General features: G+C 40.0%; 1 protein-coding gene across 1 annotated transcript; it reads left to right on the forward strand.

Annotated features, from left to right (window-relative positions):
- Positions 1–1,170: 1,170 nt before the first annotated feature.
- Positions 1,171–18,709, forward strand: LOC105841466 (homeobox protein GBX-2). The gene is made up of 3 exons (XM_038017459.2): positions 1,171–1,765; positions 16,040–16,230; positions 18,003–18,709. The coding sequence occupies exons 1-3, from the start codon at positions 1,405–1,407 to the stop codon at positions 18,408–18,410; spliced, it is 960 nt and encodes a 319-aa protein (XP_037873387.1). The 5' UTR covers positions 1,171–1,404; the 3' UTR covers positions 18,411–18,709.
- The last annotated feature ends 6,096 nt before the right edge of the window (positions 18,710–24,805 follow it).

The raw sequence follows: 24,805 nt of genomic DNA on the forward strand, positions 1-24,805 counted from the left end.
CGAATAATCGGTATTGTAGATAAATTTCTGGAATATTCGTAAAAAAAATTATTTGATTATGATCTTATTTTTCTTTCTTTTGAATTCGGCTTACGTTTGTCTTAAAATTACGTGTCGTTTCATTCACCAATTCGCTGTCTTTACCATTATTTATGTTCAATTTGGATTTATTTACTCCATTAATAACAATAAACCATAACCGAAATAAGTACTCTAGAAGTTTTGATACTTTTTGCTCACCTAATGCAGCTTCGGGAGGCGATACTAATTTCGACGGGTGTACAAACGAGAACTCATGGGACTAAGCGCGTAAGAGTTTGCGAATATCTTAATGACTCGATGGTACAATAGTTAGGGTCCCTGACTGTTGCGGCGAGGATCGTGGAATGGATATCCGCATCAGGCATACATTCGTGTGATCAACAGATTAGCTTGCTCTTTCTCTGGGTGCTTTATTACCTATATATAAGCAAACGTATATAAGTATGTCAGTCTCTGGTGTCCATATAGGGAATCCTAATATAGGGCCGAACGTTTATACTCGATTTGTTCCCATTTATTTATATCTGCACTAGTAAGAACAGTGCTTCGCTGAATGTACTATAGAAATAACAAATCGATGAGAGCATTAGTAATAAATAAAAATAGCCAGTCGATCTGTCTGAAGACTCGTTCGAAGCAAACAGGGCACGGAACGCGATGAATCCGTACAAAATGCTGACAGCACCAAAAACGTTTAGATCACCACCAATTACCAATGTATACTGCCCTCACGAAAATCTTCGCTCATCTCTCCTTTACACACGCTAACTCCGAATGTTCGTCTTTTTCGTTCACAGCACTCAATTCGAGAAGGCTTGGCAATCAAAGGCTTCATTACCGATAGCGCGTAAACGAAATACGACGTTAATGTACGGTAATAAAATTGAAATTCCATAAGAGAGGCTGGCTTCGACGTGAGCTGCGAATGTGAGCCTTAAGCTTCGAACTTGGCTCTTAAATTTTGACTACAGATTTAAATAAACTAGCTTTTATTAAACGTATCATTGAATAATTACAGTATTACTGTTGCTTTAAAGATAAGGTTCGTATTTGCTTAACGGTTTTCCGTTAATAAAATTAAGTTCGGACAACACCCCGTATGTGGGCGTGGCGGGAAGACTTGCTCGAAAATGTAGTACTTCAGCAGTGTGGCGCGCGCGTCGTGACGGAACGACGCGTGTTACTGTTTGAACAAAACCAAACAATAAATACATGGACAGCCGTTGTGTTATTAATAATTAAGAAACTAAAATGAAATATTTTATGTGACAACAGTATTGTAAAACAGCGTGTGCAGTGCTAACAAATATGTTTCGAATCTAATGTGTATTTAGTTTAGAAGCCAATTTCGTGTACATAGTAATGGAATCGCAAATCGAAACCCAAACGAAGAAGCAGCCGAAGCCTTTCTCGATTGAATCTATAATCGGCACTGACCGGAAGTCGCCGGAAATCGACATCGAGAATAACATTTCGGAGAATTCTAGGAATTCGGAAGATGACGACGCTGATAGATTGGAGGGATTGAATCAGATGCGATATTACGCGCCGTTTTTGAATAATGGCGTTAGTTTCCCGTTCCTGCTTGGCTACCACGAGCCCTGGCTGTCCAGGATTATTGGGTCAGGCCCCGGGCCAAGCCCAGAGGAGGGCAGAGAGAAGAGAGACAGCCCTGTCAGCGTCGGAAGCGAGGAAAGTGACGGTGGAGAAGATAATGCGGCAGGTCAGTAATTTTTTACATTCCTTTTAAAAATGTTATTGTTAATAAGCATTTCTCGTGTAATTTATTAATAACGAAGAAGCAAATCTCCTAATGTATACCGTTTTCTTTCGAACGTATAGGTAAAATAATGTTTAATTTATCAAAAACAAGTGACATCCAGCCTTGCTATGTTATGACAATCGCTATGACGCATGATCACTGTGACTTCCACGGTGAAGGAATAACATCGTGTAATAAAAAATCAAACCCGCAAAATTATAATTTGCGTAATTACTGGTGTTAGGACCTCTTGTGAGTCCGCGCGGGTAGGTACCGCCACCCTGCCTATTTCTGCCGTGAAGCAGTAATGCGTTTCGGTTTGAAGGGTGGGGCAGCCGCTGTAACTATACTTGAGACCTTAGAACTTAGCAACATCGAAGCAAAAAAAAAGAAATCCAAGACAATTCAAAGATCCGCGGTCAAAGCCGATAAATTTGACTAGTTTTATCTATACTAATATTATAAAGCTGAAGAGTTTGTTTGTTTGAACGCGCTAATCTCAGGAACTACTGGTCCGATTTGAAAAATTCTTTCAGTGTTAGATAGCCCATTTATCGAGGAAGGCTTATAGGCTATATAACATGACGCTAAGACCAATACAGGCGGAGCACCAATAAAGAATGTTTCAAAACCGGGATTTTAATTCCTTTCCTCCTCCTGAGAGCTTCCACTGCGTGAGCTGCGGAAACGGTTAAAGTTTCGCTAAAGTAATGTATGAGAGTCTTCTCTGTATCTGTCTAATGTATGAGAGTCTCTTTTGAAGTCGGTTAAAAAGCGTGATTTTGGTACCTTAAATAACTCTTTAACATTCTATTATTCAAAAATATTTTCACTTTCTATCTACGTAATTATTTACTGAGGCGGGTAATTTTTTATTTTTTGATTGCTTAGATGTGTGGACGAGCTCACAGCCCACCTGGTGTCAAGTGGTTACTGGAGTCCATAGACATCCACAACGTAAATTGCGCCACACACATTTAGATCACACACACAAACTTGTGTCTGAAGTGGAGAACTCTCTGGGGCGAGTCTCCGAATGGGGTGAATTGAACTTGGTTCAATTCAACCCGATAAAGACACAAGTTTGCGCGTTCACTGCGAAGAAGGACCCCTTTGTCATGGCACCGCAATTCCAAGGAGTATCCCTGCAACCTTCCGAGAGTATTGGGATACTTGGGGTCGAGATTTCGAGCGATGTCCAGTTTCGGAATCATCTGGAAGGCAAAGCCAAGTTGGCGTCCAAAATGCTGGGAGTCCTCAACAGAGCGAAGCGGTACTTCACGCCTGGACAAAGGCTTTTGCTTTATAAAGCACAAGTCCGGCCTCGCGTGGAGTACTGCTCCCATCTCTGGGCCGGGGCTCCCAAATACCAGCTTCTTCCATTTGACTCCATACAGAGGAGGGCCGTTCGGATTGTCGATAATCCCATTCTCACGGATCGTTTGGAGCCTCTGGGTCTGCGGAGGGACTTCGGTTCCCTCTGCATTTTGTACCGTATGTTCCATGGGGAGTGCTCTGAGGAATTGTTCGAGATGATACCGGCATCTCGTTTTTACCATCGCACCGCCCGCCACCGGAGTAGAGTTCATCCATACTACCTGGAGCCGCTGCGGTCATCCACAGTGCGTTTCCAGAGGTCTTTTTTGCCACGTACCATCCGGCTATGGAATGAGCTCCCCTCCACGGTGTTTCCCGAGCGCTATGACATGTCCTTCTTCAAACGAGGCTTGTGGAGAGTATTAAACGGTAGGCAGCGGCTTGGCTCTGCCCCTGGCATTGCTGAAGTCCATGGGCGACGGTAACCACTCACCATCAGGTGGGCCGTATGCTCGTCTGCCTACAAGGGCAATAAAAAAAAAAAAAAAAAAAAAAGATATAAGTTCTAAGGTCTCAAGTATAGTTACAACGACTGCCCCACCCTTCAAACCGAAACGCATTACTGCTTCACGGCAGAAATAGGCGGGGTGGTGGTACCCACCAGCGCGGACTTATAAGAGGTCCTAAAAATCTTCGCAGTGGGTCGCGATTCCGATCCGGTGGTACATTTTGCGAAGCACTGCTCTTGCTAGGGCTAGTATTAGCAAATTCTCTCAGGTTGTGCCCGTGAGCTCACCTACCCGTCCGGACTTAGTTGGAATAGCCCCTTAGGCTACCAGCGAATAGGTAATGAAAACAAGGTCCTTAATTCTATAACTTAGGCAGTGGGGATTTTTCCCACAAATAATGTTTTATTGGCCACTACGTTTAAAAGGTCAATTCAAGCTGTTCTGAACGATCTTCGTAATTTTAAAATGATTTTTTATATAAATAATAGTGTAAAAAAATAATAACAAAATACGCTTTTATAGAAAATCCTAAAATATATTCTATATTAAAAAATAGAAAATAAATTTTAATAAATTTGAATTAAAAATAGTGTAAGAAAAAATGATTTTATTGTAAAAATCGTGGGGTGCTTTTCAGGATATTATCAAAATAACCCTTCTACTCATATCTGTTCATAAAATATTTATAACTACTGATACCATGCATGTATTTTGTTAGTTTTTTAAACTATTATTTAATTATCATTTGTTAGTTGAATTACAATTTCTTCTTTTTTTAATTTTTTTTTTAAATATTGATTTGTCATCGGTCCTTAATAAGTATGCCAAATTTCGAGTTAATCCGACGTTTTGAAGGGGATCAAAATCACGTTCAAAGATTCCGTTACATACTAACATACATCCGTCTGAAGCTAATAAAAGCGTATTAACTAAAGGCACTAAGTAACGGACGCTGCAGTAATAAATGTTGCATATTTTAAAAAAACAAATAGACATTTTTCTTGTTTACTTTATTATTGTACCTACACTCTCTCATAGAAATATGGACAATCTATTTTCAACTCAGCATCTTCCTACCAACTTACATTGAAAACTTAAAATCATTGTAATTACGTTGCTATATTACAACAAAAACAACTTTTTTTTTATTGCCTATGTAGGCAGACGAACATACGGCCCACCTGGTGAGTTACCGTCGCCCATGGACATCAGCAATGCCAGGGGCAGAACCGAGCCGCTGCCTACCGCTAAAACCTACCTACTTATGGCAACACTGATTATTTAACACATCATGCAAAGGAATCTTTTGATAATAAAAAAAAACTGCACTGTCTAGAATAGCAGTCCCATCTTCCCGAGGGTGTCGTAAAGGCGATTAAGGAATGCGAGTCAGCAGTGGCTTTTGAGTGTTATTCTACTAATAATTACTACTAGTTGTACTAATAGTTGTAGTTTGGCGTCCGATAATAAGCACCGCTAAGTATTAATTTTTGAAGTCGTCGTGGCCTAAAAGATAAGACGTTCGGTGCATTCGTATGTAGCGATGCACCGGTGTTCGAATCCCGCAGGCGGGTACCAATTTTTCTAATGAAATACACGTACTTAACAAATGTTCACGATTGCCTTCCACGGTGAAGGAATAACATCGTGTAATAAAAATTAAACCCGCAATATTATAAGTTGCGCAATTACTGGTGGTAGGACTCCTTGAGAGTCCGCACGGGTTGGTACCCCCACCCTGCTTATTTAATTTTCTGCCGTGAAGCAGTAATGCGTTTCGGTTTGAAGGGTGGGGCAGCCGTTGTAACTATACTGAGACCTTAGGACTCATATCTCAAGGTGGGTGGCGGCATTTGCGCTGTGGATGTCTATGGGCCCCAGTAACCACTTAACATCAGGTGGGCTGTGAGCTCGTCCACTCATCTAAGCAATAAAATAAAAAAAACGCTGCATACAAGATCTATTGAGGAATGAGTCTACATACCAGTATATTTGTAAATTTTTTGTAAATACTGGAATAGAATTATAATCTATATTGGTATCTGAATTATAAAAAAAAAAAAAACAATTTGACATATGTCAGTATATTTTCAAGGAAAAGATTACAGGACTTGACGTACCAACTAAGAATATTATGGACTGAAAACACTCCCGGATTATGAAAAATGAAAATGTAGAAAATGAAATAACGGAAGACAATACATTGTTACTTAAAAACTTAAGACTAATTTTACGAAAGACGAGGCTGTAAGGACTCAGTCCATTGCCTGCTTGGAAGAGCAAAACATTAAAAAAAAAAAAACCCACTTAACATGAGGTGGGCTGTAAGATCGTCCACCCATCTAAGCAATTAAAAAAAATACACTTTTTTCCATACCTAATTGCGGTTATCCAAAGGTTTTATTCCAGCTACGATCTAATGGGTGAGCTCACGGCCACTTGGGAGAATTTTAAACTGTCGCTAGTAAGAGCAGTGCTTAGCAGAATCCACCACCGGATCGCAATCGCGACCCACTGCGAAGATCCAGTGAGAAACTCAGAAGTTTGTGTCTATGGGCTGGATTGCGCGTCGAACTCTTTGTCGTATTCGACGCGAAAGGTGATCGATGCTTGGAAAGCCAAAAGCACTAAAAATGGATCGGGAGGATCTGATAAGACGTGTTTAGGGCCGGTTTGCATTACTCCGTCGTGTAAGTCAGATATGTAATTAGACGCAGTAAAGCTTATCGTGTCGCGCCGCTTTTTCGAAGGAGCGTTCCAACGATGTCAAACCAAATACGCCAGAAACATAAACTCGTCTAGGCCCAAATGAAAAAATCCGTATTCACAAATCTGTATTACCAATATTAAATAGTACAATAACTGCGAAACCGTTTGAAGAAAAAAATAATACAGAAATCGTCAAGATCAGTCACGCCTCCTTGACAAATTACACGCCACTACATTCAACTAGGATGCAACGAAAAACAAACGTCACTAAACTATCGCCTATAGGAATAGAGTTCAGAATCCTAGAATTTTACTTGACAATGTTGATGAACAATACTGGCTTTTCCGCTCTTGTCATATGGTCGTTTATCGTGTGCAGGCCTGGTGAGATCCCGTCGCAAAATTCTGTACGCGATTCGCATCTGTACCGTGTAATTGTCGGAGCCGTGAAATGACAGATTTTCGAACTATTGACATCTGCCGTTTTGTTCAATCGAGAGGCGTCACTTATATGGTACGAGATGTGTCGCAAACTAAGGACTTTTGATATGTCTTTTTTTCCTACCTTTGCTGATAGACTTGAGAGGCTATTTCAGCGTAACCTTAACTAGTAGGTGAGCTCACGGGGCTCAAACCGGACGACGTTGCTAACGCGAACCCTAGCAAGGGCAGTGCTTCGTAGGATCTACCACCGGGTCGGAAACGCGACCCACTGAAAAGATCCGGTGAGAAATTCAGTGGGCTGTGTCTGTGGGTTAACTTACTCGTCAAGGCCTACGTGGCAAGCGACGGGTTCGACGAGAACGATGACCTTTTTTTTTTCTTTTCTCCCTACCTAATCTGATAGACTTGAGAGGCTATTTCAGCGTAACCTTAACTAGTAGGTGAGGTTACGGGGCTAAAACCAGAGTGATGCTAACACTAACTCTAGCAAGAGCCGTGCTTCGCAGAATCCACCACCGGATCGGAAACGCGACTCGCTGAGAAGATCCAACGAGAAACTCAGTGGGCTGTGTCTGTGGGGTTAAAGTTAGCTCATATTTGTATGGAATGTGATCATCTGCCTACGTTTGCCGCTAGGGGCGCTGTTCCAACTGCATACAAAATTGAGTTAACTATTAGCCTCTCTACCTTTTGCCAGACACTTTCCAGGTCAGTGCTCTCTTGGATAGGTGGGTTTCGGGCTTTCTCAATATGCGACCAATCCAATACCACTTCCGCGTAAGGATCTCCTTCTCCATTAGTGTCTGCTTGGTGATCCTCCACAGCCCTTTGTTAGTGATCGTCTCAGGCCAAAAGAGTTTCAAAATCTGATTATTTTTTTCCTACTTAATCTGATAGCGGATCGGAAACGCGACTCGCTGAGAAGATCCGGCGAAAAACTCAATGGGCTGTGTCTGTGGGTTAATTTACGATGACCGGGTTGAAATGTCTAACACGCAGCGAAACACCTATACTGGGTGTTAGGAGACCTCTTCCGAAAACGGAGACTGACGATAGTACTAATGACACATTTGATGATGAGACGGAAAACTTTTTTTTATTTGCTGGTTTTTTATTTTAGTAATGTATTTTTTATGAAACTATCGTTTCATTTAGCAGTAGGTACTGACATGATGGAGCGTAAATAATTTTAATTAATTAAAAATATGATTTTTAAAAATCAGGATCAATCTTTTTTCCGTCCCATCATCAAAGGTGTCATTAGTACTATCGTCTGTGTTCGTTTTCGGAAGCGGTCTTCTAACAACCAGTATAACCCATTTTTAAGATAGAAATAGATTTAAGTAAAATCTGAAGAAAACCAATGACATTATCAAGATATGTAACCACCTAATAAGATATTTAATAGTAATCCTTAGTACTTGAGAAGCAACTGTCTCACCAAACAAAGTGATCTCATCACCTCTCTAAAGGGTTTATATTTTAGAATATTTTTTTAATTGCATAGATGGGTGGACGAGCTCACAGCCCACCTGGTGTGAAGTGGTTACCGAAGCCCATAGCGGTTATTTCAACATTACAAACGGACACTCCAATTTTATTTATATGTGTAGATTAAGAAAATAAGATGGCGGATTTTTTTCCTACTTACTTGACACTTATCGTTATATTTTGGGTAATTCATACTATATCTTTATAAATTATAGCTTAAATGTTATTCAGATGTGTCAGCTATATTATTATAAAGTTTCATCGTAATCCATCCTGTAGTTTTTGCGTGAAAGAGTGACAAACATACATCCATAAATTCCTACAAACTTTCGCGTTTATAATATTAGTAAGGATTAACACTAACCTAATATAATAGCTAATATATTTGATAATAACTAATAAACTTGTTTTTGAGTGATTACCGCAGCAAAAATGGAAAATATAAATTACTTATTTCTAATAGAATTTCGTGTGAATGTTGTTTAGTGAATGATCCAAAAAGAAACAGTGCAGAGATGAACCGATAAAAAAAACTTAAGTGCTTAAATGTATTCAGACGGTCATTATGCAGGTAGTCAGTGTGGATGCCGTCACTACTGTAGAACTCTTCAAGCCGGCACCCACGACAGAAGGGTGGTGGATCTTTTTTTTTTTTTAATTGCATAGATGGGTGGATGAGCTCCAGCCCACCTGATGTTAGCTTATAGATATCCACAACTTAAATGCCGCCACCCACCTTGAGATAGGAGTTCTAGGGTCTCAGTATAGTTACAACGGCTGCCCCGCCTTTCAAACCGAAACGCTGCATCACGGCAGAAATAGGCAGGGCGGTGGTACCTACCCGAGCGGACTCACAAGAGATCCTACCACCAGTAAATCTACCGGTACGAGCTCACAATACGCCTCCTACCACCAATAATCATACAATGCTGTAACGGTTTTCACTCAATCGGTTACATGCAATAGCTGAAATAAAAAAAATCGGAAAAAAAGGGTGCTTGTACTTATGTACGCGCGTAAGAAGTTATACTTAATTTTTATTAAATTTATTTCTTTTTTTTTATATTAAATAATTCATAATAAATATTTAACGTTAATAATTTAATAATATTTAGTATGAATTATATTAAATAATAATTTTGTCATTTATATTACTAAATAATACATACGGATAGGTAACCTCAATTGTATTGGAGCACTTGTGGCAACTTCATTTCTGTTAATTTTGTGTCACGGTGCGCGCGCATCGTAAGATTTCTCATCAATTTTTCATAACGCGCCTAAAGAAGTATTACTTAAAAAAAAAACGTCACTCACAAATGTGCTCTCCAGACACATTACACGAACGCGCCACAGCTCCAGAGTTTCCCGCCAACAACAACCGGAACGTGACTCAAATATAGTGATGTCCGTTTACCGATATCGACCGATAAATTTTAATATCGTTTTCTAATGAAACTGCATTTTAAAGTTCACGGGCGATTTAACTCGCCGCCGCCGGCCCGAATGCGTTCCGAATTCGAAATTTTACAAATTCAGAACGCGGCTCCGCGGCGGGAACTCGGCTTTGCGACGACGCCATCTTGATTTTGCGTCTCGGTCATAGGAATTTCGACTTTAATGTCGTAGTCATAATCGAAGGTAGACACATTTTTGCGTGTTGTATTAAATCTGTAATGTCTTTACAATTCATTTGGCGCTCTCGCTAACTGTCAATCGTTGTCGACTCGGCCATAAGGAATAAATGTATTTATTTACTGAAAGGGGTCGTTTTATGGGAGCCGATATTCTTAGAAATGCACGATTGCACATGTAAATGTCTCTATTTGAGTTGTAATGTATTGTTAATGGGTTTTATTGGTTCGTTTTATTACTGTCTTTGTTTTAATACGTTTAATTCACACTCCTCATCTTGGCTTCGATAATCCTCATTGTTAAGGGTCGTGAACTTATGAAGCTTTCTTGGGAAAATTCACTTGGTGTATTACCCGAGTCCTTCCATGGCGGTGCTTTTGGAAGAGATTTAGTCCTTTGAGGCCGCGGAAGCCTTATTTGGGTCCGGCTAATTAACCACCGCCAGATTTTCGGCATTGGCGGTAGAAAGGTCGAGCTTCAACACAACCCTATCATCCGCACCATCTGGATGGTTGGCGTTCCACTACAATGCGTTTTAAAAACAGTTTTCTGCCATGCACAGTAAATCTCTGGAATTCGTTGCCATCAGCGGTCTTCCCCAACAACTGCGACATTGGGTTATTCAAGAAAAGAGCATATTCTTACCTGAAGGGTAGGCAACGCACTGGCGTAAACGCTGGTGACCGTGGGCGGCGGTGAATCACTTACCATCAGGTGACCCGTCTTGCTCGTTTGCCTCTCGTTGTTATAAAAAAAAAAAAAAACCCTCCTCTTTTCTCATCCGATCTTGCGACCGGCATTGGCAGAGTTAATTTAAAAAAATAATTCCTGCTAAGAAGATGATTTTAGATGGACTTCACTAAAACTTGTTAAAACGCATTGCTTAGGTTGACACTTGAGTCTCATTCAAAATCAATCAAAACAAGAACTTATTGTTAGAGAATAAAAATGTACATTACATTATTACGCATTGAATCATATCCGGCCTTAAAAAAAATCATTGGTAAACCCAAATTGTTATCATCAAGAAACCAGAAAATATTAATATCGACTTTAGCGGAACCTCAGCTCCAAAAGGTAGGGGTACACCCGGAATTATATCTCCTTATCAGAAAATTACGGAATAGAGTTAAAATGATAAATATTCAAGTATTCTCTTATCGACTGACTTATCACTCTCTAAAACTGAGTTATTTGATAAACGATTTATAACGTAAAGTCTTAAAGTTGGTAGTAGGTGGTGGTAGGACGTATTGTGGGTCCGACCGGGTAGGTACCACCGCCCTGCCTATTTCTGCCGTCAAGCAGTAATCCGTTTCATGTTGAAGGGCGGGGCAGCCGCAGTAACTATACTGAGACCTTAGAACTTATATCTCAGGGTGGGTTACGATATTTACGTTGTAGATGTCTGTGGGCTCCGGCAAGCACTTAACATCAGGTGGGCTGTGAGTTCGTCCACACACCTAAGCAATAAAAAATAAATAAATAAAGTTAGAGCTAAGTTATAAAATTGTTGTATTTGCTTAAATCTTTGGGCGTGTGTGCGAAAATTGTCAAGTTAATGAGACGTCTTGAGGTCGGTAAATAAAAACAAACATCCTTTTATTGGTATGCTACTAATAAAAGCTTTTAAAAAAGATAAAAATGTTCATTAACTATTTCAGTGAATTGAGCACGTAATTTCTTAAGCTAATCCCTTAACTTTGGACCACAGGCTCATATGTCTGTGAACTGGACGTGGATAAAATAACAAAACTCAATATCACCATCCCCTTTTAACCCACAGACACAGCCCACTGAGTTTCTCGCCGGATCTTCTCAGTGGGCCGCGTTTCCGATCCGGTGGTAGATTCTGCGAAGCGCTGCTCTTGCTAGGGTTCGTGTTAGCAACGTCGTCAGGTTTGAGCCCCGTGAGCTCACCTACACGTTAGGGCGAAGCTGATATGAGTCGACTATTATCAAAGCCGGCAATCTGACTTTTGGACAATGATTGGTAAATCAGAAAAACGAATTATTGACTTTGTATTCCATTGGCAGTCACAAAACTCTTCGGAACGACATCTTAGATAAATAACAGGTTAACTATTAACCTTTATTTAATGCAGGTTTTGAACCGTATTCTTTGAAGGTGACGATTACAGTCAAACCTGGGTAAGTGAGAACTGGATAAGTGAGAAAACTCTATAAGTGAGAGTAATAGCCAGGACCCGTCATTTTAAGCTCCCAAAACCTCTATTAGCGAGAAACAGAAACCTCTGTAAGCGAGAGTTGTTTTTCCCTCAGGGACCTCCGTAAGTGAGACTGCTACGTATCTATACCTCTATAAGCGACAGTAGAACTTTATTTATTTATATTATTTAGGAGGAACAAATGACAAAACAAATTACAAATTTAACATCTGCTATTTTATGACTCATTCTTAACTTTCGTGGAACTTCCTACCATTGTTTTTGTATTGTTTTCTCGTCAATATTGAAACTATTCTATTTAATGGAACTAAATAACGTTATTATTTTATCGCATTCTTTTCGAATGGACACGTGTGCCTGTGTACCGTCCTGTTTGTCGGACTTACTCAGTTTATCGTTAATTAATTGCGAAGGAAAGTTCTGTTCTGCATCATGTCAAAACCATTAAGTGATAAACTTAAAATAGTGAATGCGTTTGAATCCGGAAAATCGCGAAATGAAATTCAGAGGGTGCATTAGTGAGAAACTCGGGTTAGTGAGAAACCTCTATAAGCGAGAATGAGATAGTGCTCCCTTGAACTCTCGCTTATCCAGGTTTGACTGTATATTCAAATCAATCTGTATTGACATAACAATAATTTTTTTTTGTCCAAATGCACAGATTGCCACCTTTGATAATAGACGACTCATATAGCCTCTCAAGGCTATCAGCATAGGTAGGAAAAAAAACCCATCCCGAACGCCGAACAAAGATTACATTAAATCTCAAAAAAAAAAAACGACCAGCAAAACTTTCCCGTAGAAATCATAAAAGTTCTTTCCCCTAAGCTTTTACGGATGGCCTAAAAAAAAAGCGTCGAATCATTAAATTAGCGAACAGAACGAAGGCGTGGCGCTGATGCGGCGGCCATCTCTTTTTATCGGCCATTTGACCCGCGGCTATAGCGTTACACTATCCATCCGACTGCTCAGGGTTTGGTTTTTGGAAATTATCAAATGGCGTGTATTCCTTATTCTGATTGTGTTAACGGAATATCTGCTAGATTTCGCTGCAAAGGTTCACTTAGCCAATGATACCCCAAAAACATTTACCTGAAGATATTGTCGTTGAAGTCGTCGTGGCCTAAAAGATAAGACGTCCAGTGCATTCGTGTTGAAGCGATGCACCGGTGTTCGAATCCCGCAGGCGGGTACCAATTTTCCTAATGAAATACGTACTTAACAAATGTTCACGATTAACTTCCACGGTGAAGGAATATCATCGTGTAATAAAAATCAAACCCACAAAATTATAATTTGCGTAATTACTGGTGGTAGGACCACTTATGAGTCCGCACGGGTAGGTACCACCACCCCGCCTATTTCTGCCGTAAAGCAGTAATGCGTTTCGGTTTGAAGGGTGGCAGCCGTTGTAACTATACTTGAGACCTTAGAACTTATATCTCAAGGTGGGTGGCGCATTTACGTCGTAGATGTCTATGGGCTTCAGTAACCACTTAACACCAAGTGGGCTGTGAGCTCATCCACCTATCTAAGCAATAAAAAATATATCCTTAAAATACATTCAGTTGTCCATCTCTTCTGCTACATCAGAGATGTCCAGACAACGGCCCTTGGCTTGTTTCCATGCGACCCGCGACGCATGTTTGAAGCAGAAAATGGTTTGGATAATAGAATTCTTTGTCAAAACATATAATCAATATTTGGCATAATTTATCTTTATTCTTGTAACATTCCATTCCCATGACATCATTTAAAAGTGAAGCTGTCTTTTACTAAGTACTAGCTGACCCGGCAGACTTTGTAGTGTCTCAATAGATAAATAAAAGAGCCAAACTTTTGTATAAAATAAACTTAAAACAAACAAAAGGAATCCGTCCGACGGGGAATACATCAAAGGAAAAAATAGCTATTTTTATTTAATTCCGTGCATTTTCTTATTTATCTACCTTTTAAACCTATTCTGGACTCCTACAAATAATTCAAGACCAAAATTAGCCGAATTGGTCCAGCCGTTCTCGAATTTTAGCGAGACTAACGAACAGCAATTCATTTTTATATGTATAGATAATTTTTTTGTAAATGTTTTTGTCTGGAAAAATATATTTTTCTGCAAACCTCTAACTTTTGTAGTAAATTTGATTACTTAGACCGCAAAATTATGTAGTTTCGACATCCCTCAATTTGACCAGTAGTTTTGTCAAGTAAGTGACAAAACGTGTTGCCTTTTTTTCCCCTCCTTAGCTGGTAGCGTAAGGGGCTATTTCAGCTACGCCCGGACGGGTGGGTGAGCTCACGGGCTCAACCTGAGAGAATTTGCTAACACTGGCCCTAGCAAGAGCCGTGCTTCGCAGAATCTACCACCGGATCAGAAACGCGACCCACTGAGAAGATCCGGCGAGAAACTCAGTGGACTGTGTTTGTGGGTTAGTTCGCTCGTAACTCTTCAATTACGACGAGAAGTTGGAAGAGGACGGTGACCGGAAGTGTTCCCTTTGGATAGCTTGAGATTGTGGGAATAGACGACGAAAGGAAAGACCTTCCACCGAACAGGTGATATTGCTCGGTCGACCGACGGTCCGAATGTTGTTGTTCGGAACTTGTATATGTACCTATATCGACGCTCGAAAGGCAATCGTGACTAAGCGACAATGCGTGAACTTTACAGTAGACTAATTTAAAGTTGAAATACCTGAAAATAATTATATTTTAACGAATCTAGCTGTAGGATTGAAATGATTTTAATAGACCTAGAAATATATATTTTTTGCCCATCGAATATGGTTATTGCCTATCATTTATGTATAAAGCAGCTATTGTCGCTTAGTCACGTTTGCCTTTCAAGCATCGATATGCAAGCTAATCTTGAAAATGTCGTAAGCGAGATTCAGGCATCTGTCAAACATCTTGCGTTGTATGATAGCTAACCGCCACAGACTAAAACTAAATACAAATTTTCGATCTCAAGTCTAAAGATCGACGGTAGAATTCACATTATAATATCTATGGGCTCTGTTAACTCATTAACAAAACTACGTAATAAATAATAATATAATACTAATTACTTATTTATTTAATTACTGTAAAACTCTAAAGGATTCAAAATGTCGGAAATATTATAATATTGACGGATAAAAATATCAAACTAACCTGTAATAGTAGATTTAGTTACGACTACGACTCGTGGAAACAGAAGTAAATACAATTAATTATAGTTCAAGACTATATCTAATTGAACCTATCCCACTTGAGGATTGGTCCAAGCGAATTGAGACGATTTTTATCATAATAAAATCTATAGATATAAACTGCTTCACCAAATATATGCGTAATTCTTGTTTTGACATAATATCTAAATTGAATTTAACAAAGGCATTATCGTGGAAACATCTAATAGGAAATACTATGTAATATAAATCCTTTTTCCTTTTTTTATTGCTTAGATGGGTGGACGAACTCACGGCCTATCTGATGTTAAGTGGTTACCGTAGCTCATAGACATCTACGACGTAAATGCCGCCACCCACCTTGAGATGAGTTCTAAGATCCCAGTATAGTTACAACGGCTTCGAAATTTCGGAAATATTATAAAATAATAATAAATGCGAGATTTAATCGTAAGATTAATTTTAATTATGACCAGGTCACACGAGGACCGATGAAAATATTAAGTCACCAGCTGAATTAGGTAAAATTTGTATCAGAACAAGATACCCTTTTTGTGAAATATTTCACGGATGAACGAACCCACTTGATCTTCATTTATTACTGCGGCCACCTCGAGACACGAGTTCTAAGCTTACAGTACAATGTCTGCTTCACCCTACAAATCGAAACGCATTACTGCTTCTCGACAGAAATAGCCAGGATGGTGGTACCTACCCATGCGGACTCACAAGAGGTCCTACCACCAGTAATCTAATATATTTCCTTTCTTCTAGGCAACGACTCGGAACCAGACCAAGAGGACTCGAGCACGGACACCCCACGAGAGAACAAGGCGCGGAGAAGAAGAACGGCTTTCACTTCCGAACAGCTTCTAGAACTGGAGAGGGAGTTCCACGCTAAGAAATACCTCAGCCTCACGGAGAGGTCGCAGATTGCTGCGGCCCTAAAACTCAGCGAAGTGCAGGTCCGTTTGCAGACTTACCGTTGATCAATCACTCACCAAGGTCACTCAACAGGAATCTGCAATGACTTACTGGTGGTAGGAACTCTTGTGAGTCCGCGCGGGTGGGTGCCACCATCTTGCCTATTTCTGCCGTGAAGCAGTAATGAGTTTCGGTTTGAAAGGCAGGGCTGCCGTAGTTACAAGTGAGACTTTAGAATTCATGTCTCAAGGTGGGTGGCGGCGTTTACGTTGTAGATGTCTATGGGCTCCGGTAACCACTCAACACCAGGTGATCCCGTGAGCTCGTCCACCCATCTAAGCAATAAAAAAAAATCATTCAAGCTTGAGATAAATTTGAATTTAAAACTGGAGGCCAATCGTGGTCTCCGGTTCCCCGTGATAGGCAGAATAGTTCTACGAATCGTTGGTTCGAAAATGCACTTAAGGGATTCGATTTAAAAAAATAATATAGCTCCTATGAAACTGACGTTAAGGAGACAATTTCAGTGGCTCCGATTGGAAGATGCGAACCCTTCTACAACGCGAGTGCTATTGCTCGTAAACCTTCATCTATATTTAGAAATAATTAACCTCCATGATTATCTTGAATAGCCCAATCTAAGTTTATGCCGGATTTCGGTCTGATGTCGCAGAATGTATGGCTATTAAAATGTTAACGCCCGAAAACGACTCACGAATACAATTTACGACACGCGTATTTTGTAAACCGTGATACAAGCACAGATAAATTCTTAAGCAGAATAATAATGGACTCAATGGGCGTGGTCCGCCAGCGTGAGGACTAACAGAGCGTTTTGCATGTAAATTGTCGTAATTATCGCCGTGCCGGTATACCTACGGCTGCGTTGGAGAAGTTCCACGGGGTCTATAGCCCACTGAGTTTCTCGCCGGATCTTCTCAGTGGGTCACGTTTCCGATACGGCGGTAGATTCTGCAAAGCACTGTTCTTGCTAGGGCCAGTCTTAGCAACATCCCCAGCTTAAGCCCAGAGAGCTCACCTACACGCTAAGGGTAACGCTGATATAGCCTTTCAAGGCTATCAGCATGGGTAGGAAAAAAAGAGGCTTATGACAGTGCAATTGACAACCGCAATCGGTTGGTAGCTTAACTTTGTCGATCTAAGAAATAGCCCGTCTGGAAGCCACATTGGTCTCAATCAAAACCAAATAAACGGCTTAATCGCAACTACCGTCTATTTTAAGTTTTGTTTCAGTATGGAACTAAAACATCTTGGGGTTTTAGTAATTTGGTTGTAAAAGTCGAAAATAATAATAAGAAAGACCACGTATTGGCAAGCGCGATGTGGGACGGCCACCTACCAGATGAACAGACGACCTAGCGAAAATCGCCGGGTTAGGCTGGATGCAGGTAGCAACGGACCGGCCGCACTAGAGATAGATTGCAGAGGCCTATGATCACCAGTGGACAGCTATAGGCTGAGATGGGTTTTTTTAATTTCATTGATGAGTGGACGAGCCCACGACCCACCCGATGTTAATAACCCATAGACATCTACATCATAAATGCCGCCACCCACCTCGAGACATGAGTTTTAAAGTCTCAGTATAGTTACAACGGCTGCCCCACCCTTTATACCGAAACGCATTACTGCTTCACGGCAGAAATAGGCAGGGAGGTGGTACCTACCCGTGCGGACTCACAATACGTCCTACCACCAGTACTTGTAACAGGTTCATTCATCTGAGCCATATTTAAAGCCGCCTCTATGTCCGCGACGCGAAAGTCTATTTAACAAGCCTTTAATATTCCAGGTGAAGATATGGTTTCAAAATCGCCGCGCCAAATGGAAACGAGTGAAGGCCGGTCTGGCGTCCGGAAGCCATTCCGGTAAAAACGCTAACGGCACTAAAATCGTTGTGCCAATACCGGTCCACGTGAACCGTTTCGCGGTCAGAACGCAACACCATCAGATGGAGAAACAAAACGGCTTGCAATACCGCTTGGAGCGGACCCAGCCTTTACCCGGGAACCTGCACCAATCCCAAACATCGGCGTTTCTGAGCGCGTCAAAAATCGCCGAAAACCGTTTAAATATATCGCATAACCGGCAAGAATCGATAATGGCTGGAGGTCGCAGCGCTATTTATGACCCTATGTCCGCTAGATTGGCTAATGCACAGGCCTTAAGATACCCGAATCAAAATGGCCGACCCAGCTAATTTAAGGATAATTACAAATGATTTTAGTTGAAACCCAATTCCGAATGCTATGAATTGAGATTCGGTTGAGGGCTCTGAGTGCCTCTATAAACAAATCGATCGGTTTTAACTGAAACACAAAATATGTTAGTTATAAACAGTTATAAGAGAATTATAAGTAGGTACTTTGTAAGTTAATTTAAGTAAAATAAAACTTTTGTATAAAATTCGTGTGTAATAATATAATTTAAATGTATCCGTATTCCTGTATTAATAAAAGATTTAAAAAAAAAACAGCGTGAGCAATAACCAGAGATATATTAGCTTTGTTTTATTTTGCCTAATCTTTTTATCTCAATTTCGTACTGAGTGTGTTGATCAATAATAATTGTTTCCTGTCAAACTAAATTTAACATTTGTGTTTTGAAAAAAATCCCAAAATCTCCTGCATTTGTTTTTCTTTTAATACGAATAAGTTGAATTCGTACAAGAAATCTATCTATATAATAATATATAAAAATGAATTGCTGCTCGTTAGTCTCGCTAAAACTCGAGAACGGCTGGACCGATTTGGCTAATTTTGGTCTAGAATTATTTGTCCATAGAAGGTTTAAAAGGTAGATAAATATGAAAAAGCTTGGAATTAAATAAAAATAACAATTTTGTTTTCCCTTTGATGTGTCCCCCGTCGGACAGATTCCTTTTGTTTGTTTTAAGTTTATTTTATACAAAAATGTAGGTCTTTTATTTATCCATTGAGGCACTACGAAGTTTGCCGGGTCAGCTAGTACTAAATATAAATCTTAGAGTGTTTTTTACGGATGTTCTGTTATAACTACTGAACCGTGCATCCGATTGACTTGAAACTTGATATCCATGTAGAAACTACATGTTATTAATGGATAGGCTAATATCTATATGAGTGTTGGACTCCCTAATAATAATGACAATAAATAATAATGTTAATTTTAAATGCGCAGCGAAGCGAGCGAGTACGGCTAGTAATTGATAAAAACAAAAAAATATATTGGTTGTCTGTAAATCTGGTTTACGGACGATAGTTTTACATGATTATGATTTTTCACTGGTGGTAGGACCTCTTGGGAGTCCGCACGGGTAGGTACCACCGCCCCGCCTATTTCTGCCGTGAAGCAGTAATGCGTTTCGGTTTGAAGGGTGGGGCAGCCGTTGTGACTATACTGAGACCTTAGAACTTATATCTCAAGATGGGTGGCGCATTTACGTTGTAGATGTCTATGGGCTCCAGTAACCACTTAACATCAGGTGGGCTGTGAGCTCGTCCATCCATCTATACAAGAAAAAAAATTTATAACGTCAGTAGCGAAGGTATTCGAACTCCAAGCTTTGACGTCACAGGAGATCAGTGACAAATGTGTCACGAACCAACGCTTAAGCCGATCTTGCCTCTCTATCGCTTGTTCCGCGCTCTCGCTTGCACGCTCAGCCTCAGACGTAACGTGACACTTTTTCGTGCGTGCAGTCGGTGTTCTTCGGTCGGAATCGCGACACACTGAGAAGATCCGGCGGGAAACTCTGAGGTCTGCACTATCACTACGAACCTAATACTATTTATATCCACCCCCCTTAACTCCGGTCTTTGTAACCGGTCTAATCTTTGTAACCAGAACGTATAATTGTCTTAGTGCAGAAATAGGTACGATGGTCATGGATGGATTCTTATTGCGACGCCATTGTTGCTAGTGTCGAGTTTATAAACGACTTAAATTATTAAACACATACAAATGTTTTACCTAATAAAAAATAATATGAAGTGAAATGAGGCGATAATCGATTGGAATGAAAATTTGATGAAATAGACACTAAAATGGTAGTTATTTATTAAAAATTTTCAGTGGAGTCTTCGGAAGAAGCCGAGAACCCGATTTTGTTTCGTTTTCCCACGTTCATGCACTTACATAGACGCTAAATGGTTAATAAGCCACCGTAATGGCACGTTTAAAGCTGCATAAACACTAAATTAATAAAATAAAACAATTCACCCAACTTCGTTCTCTACGCTCACCCCAAAATAGTCCATCTCAAGATTCAACTCTTTACGCGACCAAAGAAATAATTTGAAAAGGGATTCGTCTTGAATACCAAATCCGAAGTGAAGTTTAATAGATACGGTTCTTTGATTTATTGACTACAATTGTATTTTTTGAAGGGGCGTATCGCGAAATTATTAATACTAGAGGTCCCGCAGTAGTCGAAATTCGACTATAATTAATTGGAATTGTAAGTTTGTAAACTATTATGATTGTATTTTATACTTCTATAATCACAAATTTCGCCAAGCCTACACTCTAAAAAAAATTAATAAAAACAAACAATATATTTCATCTACTCTCAATTTGACAACAGACGTCAAGAATAAAGCTTTGACAATAAATAGTATGCATGCGTGTGTGCGTCAAATACATGGTATGTAGTGTGTGTAATGTTTTCTTTATTGATTTAATGTATCTTTTATGCATTATTTAAAAAAAATATTAGCATTGTGCACTTCTTCTCTATATTCTCTATAAGTGTAGAAAATTTAATACTCCTCCGCCCGCGCAATTTTCGTAAAAAGGGATACAAGTTTTTGCTTCACGTATTAATATATAGACTAGTAGTGACCTCCTGGTAGTCGAAATTCGACTATAATTAATTGAAATTATAAGTTTGAACATTATTATGGTTCTATTGTCAAACACTCTTAGAATTTTTAATATAATCACAGATTCGCCAAAACTACACTATAGATAAATAGTATTAAAGACAAAAATATTAATTTATTCTCAGTTTGACCACAGACTTTTAACATTAACAAAAGTTTGACAATAAACGCAGAGTATATGTGTCTGTGTATATGCGTTGTGTCAAATACATGGTAGGTCTGTAATGTTTTCTTTATTAATTTAATGATTTTTTATGCATAATTAAAAAAAATATTAACATTCTGCACTCCTTCTCTATATTCTCTATAAGTGTGGGAAATTTTATACTTCTCCGTCCGCGCAATTTTCGTAAAAAGGGGTACAAAGTTTTTGCTTCACGTATTAATATATAGATGATCTAGTATAATAAACAGCTTTTTTTTTTTTCCTACCTATGCTGATAGCCTTGAGAGGCTATTTCAGCTTCGCCCTAACGTTAGTAGGTGAGCTCGCGGGGCTCAACCGGAGAGTTGCTAACACTGACCCTAGCAACAGCAGTGCTTCGCAGAATCTACCACCGGATCGGAAACGCGACCCACTGAGAAGATCCGGCGAGAAACTCAGTGGGCTGTGTCTATGGGTTAGTTCGCTCGTCGAGCCCTTCGTCACAAGCGACGGGCTCGACGAGGACGGTGACCGGTGCTTGTGGTGCCTAAAAGCACCGTTAATGGATCAGGAGGATCCGTAATGACGTGCTTTGGGCGACGTCGACGGTTTACCATTCGGTCTACTGGGTCGGGTATGTAATTTAATAAATAGTAAGTTTACATTTTAAGTGTATTATTTGTAAAGAAGGTCAACTTTTTTTAAATCCTTCCACACGCTACTTTGGCGCCACCTTAGTTGGGTACCTTTTAGCGGACTCTTTTTAACACACTAAGATGTTACTTAACTCCACCCTCCATAATTAATTAACATCAGACTTCGCTGCAAATACCTAATCGTATGCTACGTTCACCCATACAACATGATGCCTTTTTATTTCCCATTTATATTCCTTTTTATATTGTAGTATCAATGGCAAAACAAGCAGAGTAATATTTCAAAATGTCACGCCACCCGTGTTTCTTTCATAGTTCTCACTCCGATAGGCCCGCGCTCCGCCCACAGATTAGTCCAACTATTTGGAACATCTGTCGATTACAAATAGCCTGAATGCGTTTGACATTTAAGAGAAAAGCGTGGCCGTATTCGAAGGTATGCTACTCATGAGTTTCAACTAGGATATTGAGCTTATTTTTATTCCTAAACTAGCTGACCCGGCAGACTTCGTAGTGTCTCAATCGACAAATAAAAGACACATCAAGGGGACACATCAAAGGGAAAACAAATTTGTTATTTTTATTTAATTCCGAGCTTTTTCATATTTATCTACCTTTTAAACCTTCTCTCTGGACTTTCACAAATAATTTAAGACCAAAATTAGCCAAATCAGTCCAGCAGTTCTCGAGTTTTAGCGAGACTAACGAACAGCAATTCATTTTTATATATATATAGATAGATATTATTTCTAAATGAGCAGATGTAGATGAGAGATATAGGACAGCCTGAGGCCAAAATCTTAATGCGAATGGAAATAATTAAACAAATATCTTGTCTTTTGAAATGGAAACAATGATTGCTTCGACCCAACAACACACTAGGTTACCTTATAGTTAGTCCTGATAAAATTTCAAATTTCCCAACTGACTTATAGATGCTTAGAAGCGTGTGCTTAGCGCGTTTTATTGTCTTGATGAGTAGGTATGTTTTTTTTAGTTTGTATGCTTCGTCATCTTTGAAACGCGTGTGATGTTAGAAGTCTCTCAAGCAGAGCCCTAGAAACCCACAGTGCGTTTCCAGAGATCTTTTTTGCCACGCACCATCCGGCTTTGGAATGAGCTCCCCTCTACGGTGTTTCCCAAGCGCTATGACATGTCCTTCTTCAAACGAGGCTTGTGGAGACTATTTAACTGTAATCAGCGGCTTGGCTCTGCCCCCGGCATTGCTGAAGTCTTTGAACGACGGTAACCACTCACTATCAGGTGGGCCATACGCTTGTCTGCGTATACGGCAATAAAAAAAGCTAAAAGAGTTCTCCCAACAGTCGCAGTGAAGTCAAAAAGCGATCTTCTATCTATGGACTTCTATCACCACTTAACTTTTCTTTTCCTACCTAAGCTGTTAGCCTTGACAAGTTATGCAAGTGTAACCTCGCGAGTAGGTGAGCTCACGGGGCTGTAACCTGAGGACGTTGCTAACATTAGCCCTAGCAAGAGCAGATAACATGTACCGTGAATGGATTAATATGTATATAGAGAGGAATCAAAGTTCACCGTAAGACTAATTCAGTCCGTGAAGTCGTTAGCTTCATAATAATCAAATTATGTTTTGTAGTTTCCAGCAAAATGCGCAGCACGGGGGCTCCGTGTCACCCCCAAGGGGCGTGTCCGCCATTATTTGCGCCCCCGAAATCTGAGTTATTACAGATATTAATATATTTTTGTTGTTCCCGATAATAATATTACTTACTATTAAGGTTTGGCCGTTGCTATTTTTGTTTTATTTACATTTTTCACTAGAAAAAATTCAGTGTATTTTCATGAGTAATTTTTTTTGTTCGGAACCTTTACTAATTGTTATTGTATGAAGGGTCGAGGTATGGTGCGTAATATAATTTGGCTATTTTATTACATTTTTAAAGTCAGTACACTTTAAAACGGTGACTTTCACACTATGCCATTTGCTGGTTTGGTGGGTTTTAGAAGTGTAATTTGCTGGGAACGGCTGGGCACAACCCACTGAGAAAATCCGGTTCGAAACTCAGTTTGCCTATGGGATTGCTGCGTGGAGAGCAAACTTAAAGCCACGCCAGGCCTTTTTATTTATTACAAATCGGTTTAGTTCATAAAAGATTAGCGAATGTATCGTTTACGTTCGCTGCAATGAACAATAAAGTATTTTTGGCGGGCCGTCGCGTCGTCGCGTCGGGGGCTGTGACGCGGGCGAGGGGCGTGGCGGCCATTTGTTGCTAACTGACGCGCGAATTTAGTTTTTGTTGTTGGCGACACTGCTTTTAATTCGTCTTTTGTGTAGTTTTTTTTTTATAGTTTACAACGCCCTGGCTTTTATTGTGCTATATTTTCAGATTTTATCGTATTGATAAGATGCACAATGTCGTGCGTTCTCAGGAGATCGAAGGTCCCTGACTAGCCTCGAACGTAGAACTGTTGGCGAATGAAATCCGATAATCACGAATAGTCTAGATGCACGGCAGAACCACTGCCTCTAACTTAGTACTTTTTTATTGCGAAGATGGGTGGACGAGCTCACAACCCACCTGGTGTTAAGAGGTTACTGGAGCCCATAGACATCTATGACGTAAAAGCCGCCACCCGCCTGGACATATGAGTTTTAAGGCCTCAGTATATGTATTTACAACGGCTGCTCCACCCTTCAAACCGATACGCATTACTGCTTCGCGACAGAAATAGGTAGGATGGTGGTACAACGGTAGTAGGTACATGTGCGGACTCACAAGACGTCCTACCACCAGTACTTACGCAAATTATAATTTTGCGGGTTTGATTTTTATTACACGATGTTATTCCTTCACCGTGGAAGTAAATCGTGAACATTTGTTGAGTACGTATTTCATTAGAAAAATTGGTACCCGCCGCGGCGCCGGCGGGATTCGAACACCGGTGCATCGCT

Source organism: Bombyx mori, chromosome 2 (assembly GCF_030269925.1).
Source record: "Bombyx mori chromosome 2, ASM3026992v2".
NCBI classification, from domain to species: domain Eukaryota; kingdom Metazoa; phylum Arthropoda; class Insecta; order Lepidoptera; family Bombycidae; genus Bombyx; species Bombyx mori.

Excerpts from the sequence above, each read along its gene's own strand:
- LOC105841466 (XM_038017459.2), top strand. The coding sequence starts at position 1,405 with ATGGAATCGCAAATCGAAACCCAAACGAAGAAGCAGCCGAAGCCTTTC. Across the intron at positions 1,766-16,039 it reads TGGAGAAGATAATGCGGCAG|GCAACGACTCGGAACCAGAC; the intron begins GTCAGTAATTTT and ends CCTTTCTTCTAG. Across the intron at positions 16,231-18,002 it reads TAAAACTCAGCGAAGTGCAG|GTGAAGATATGGTTTCAAAA; the intron begins GTCCGTTTGCAG and ends TTAATATTCCAG.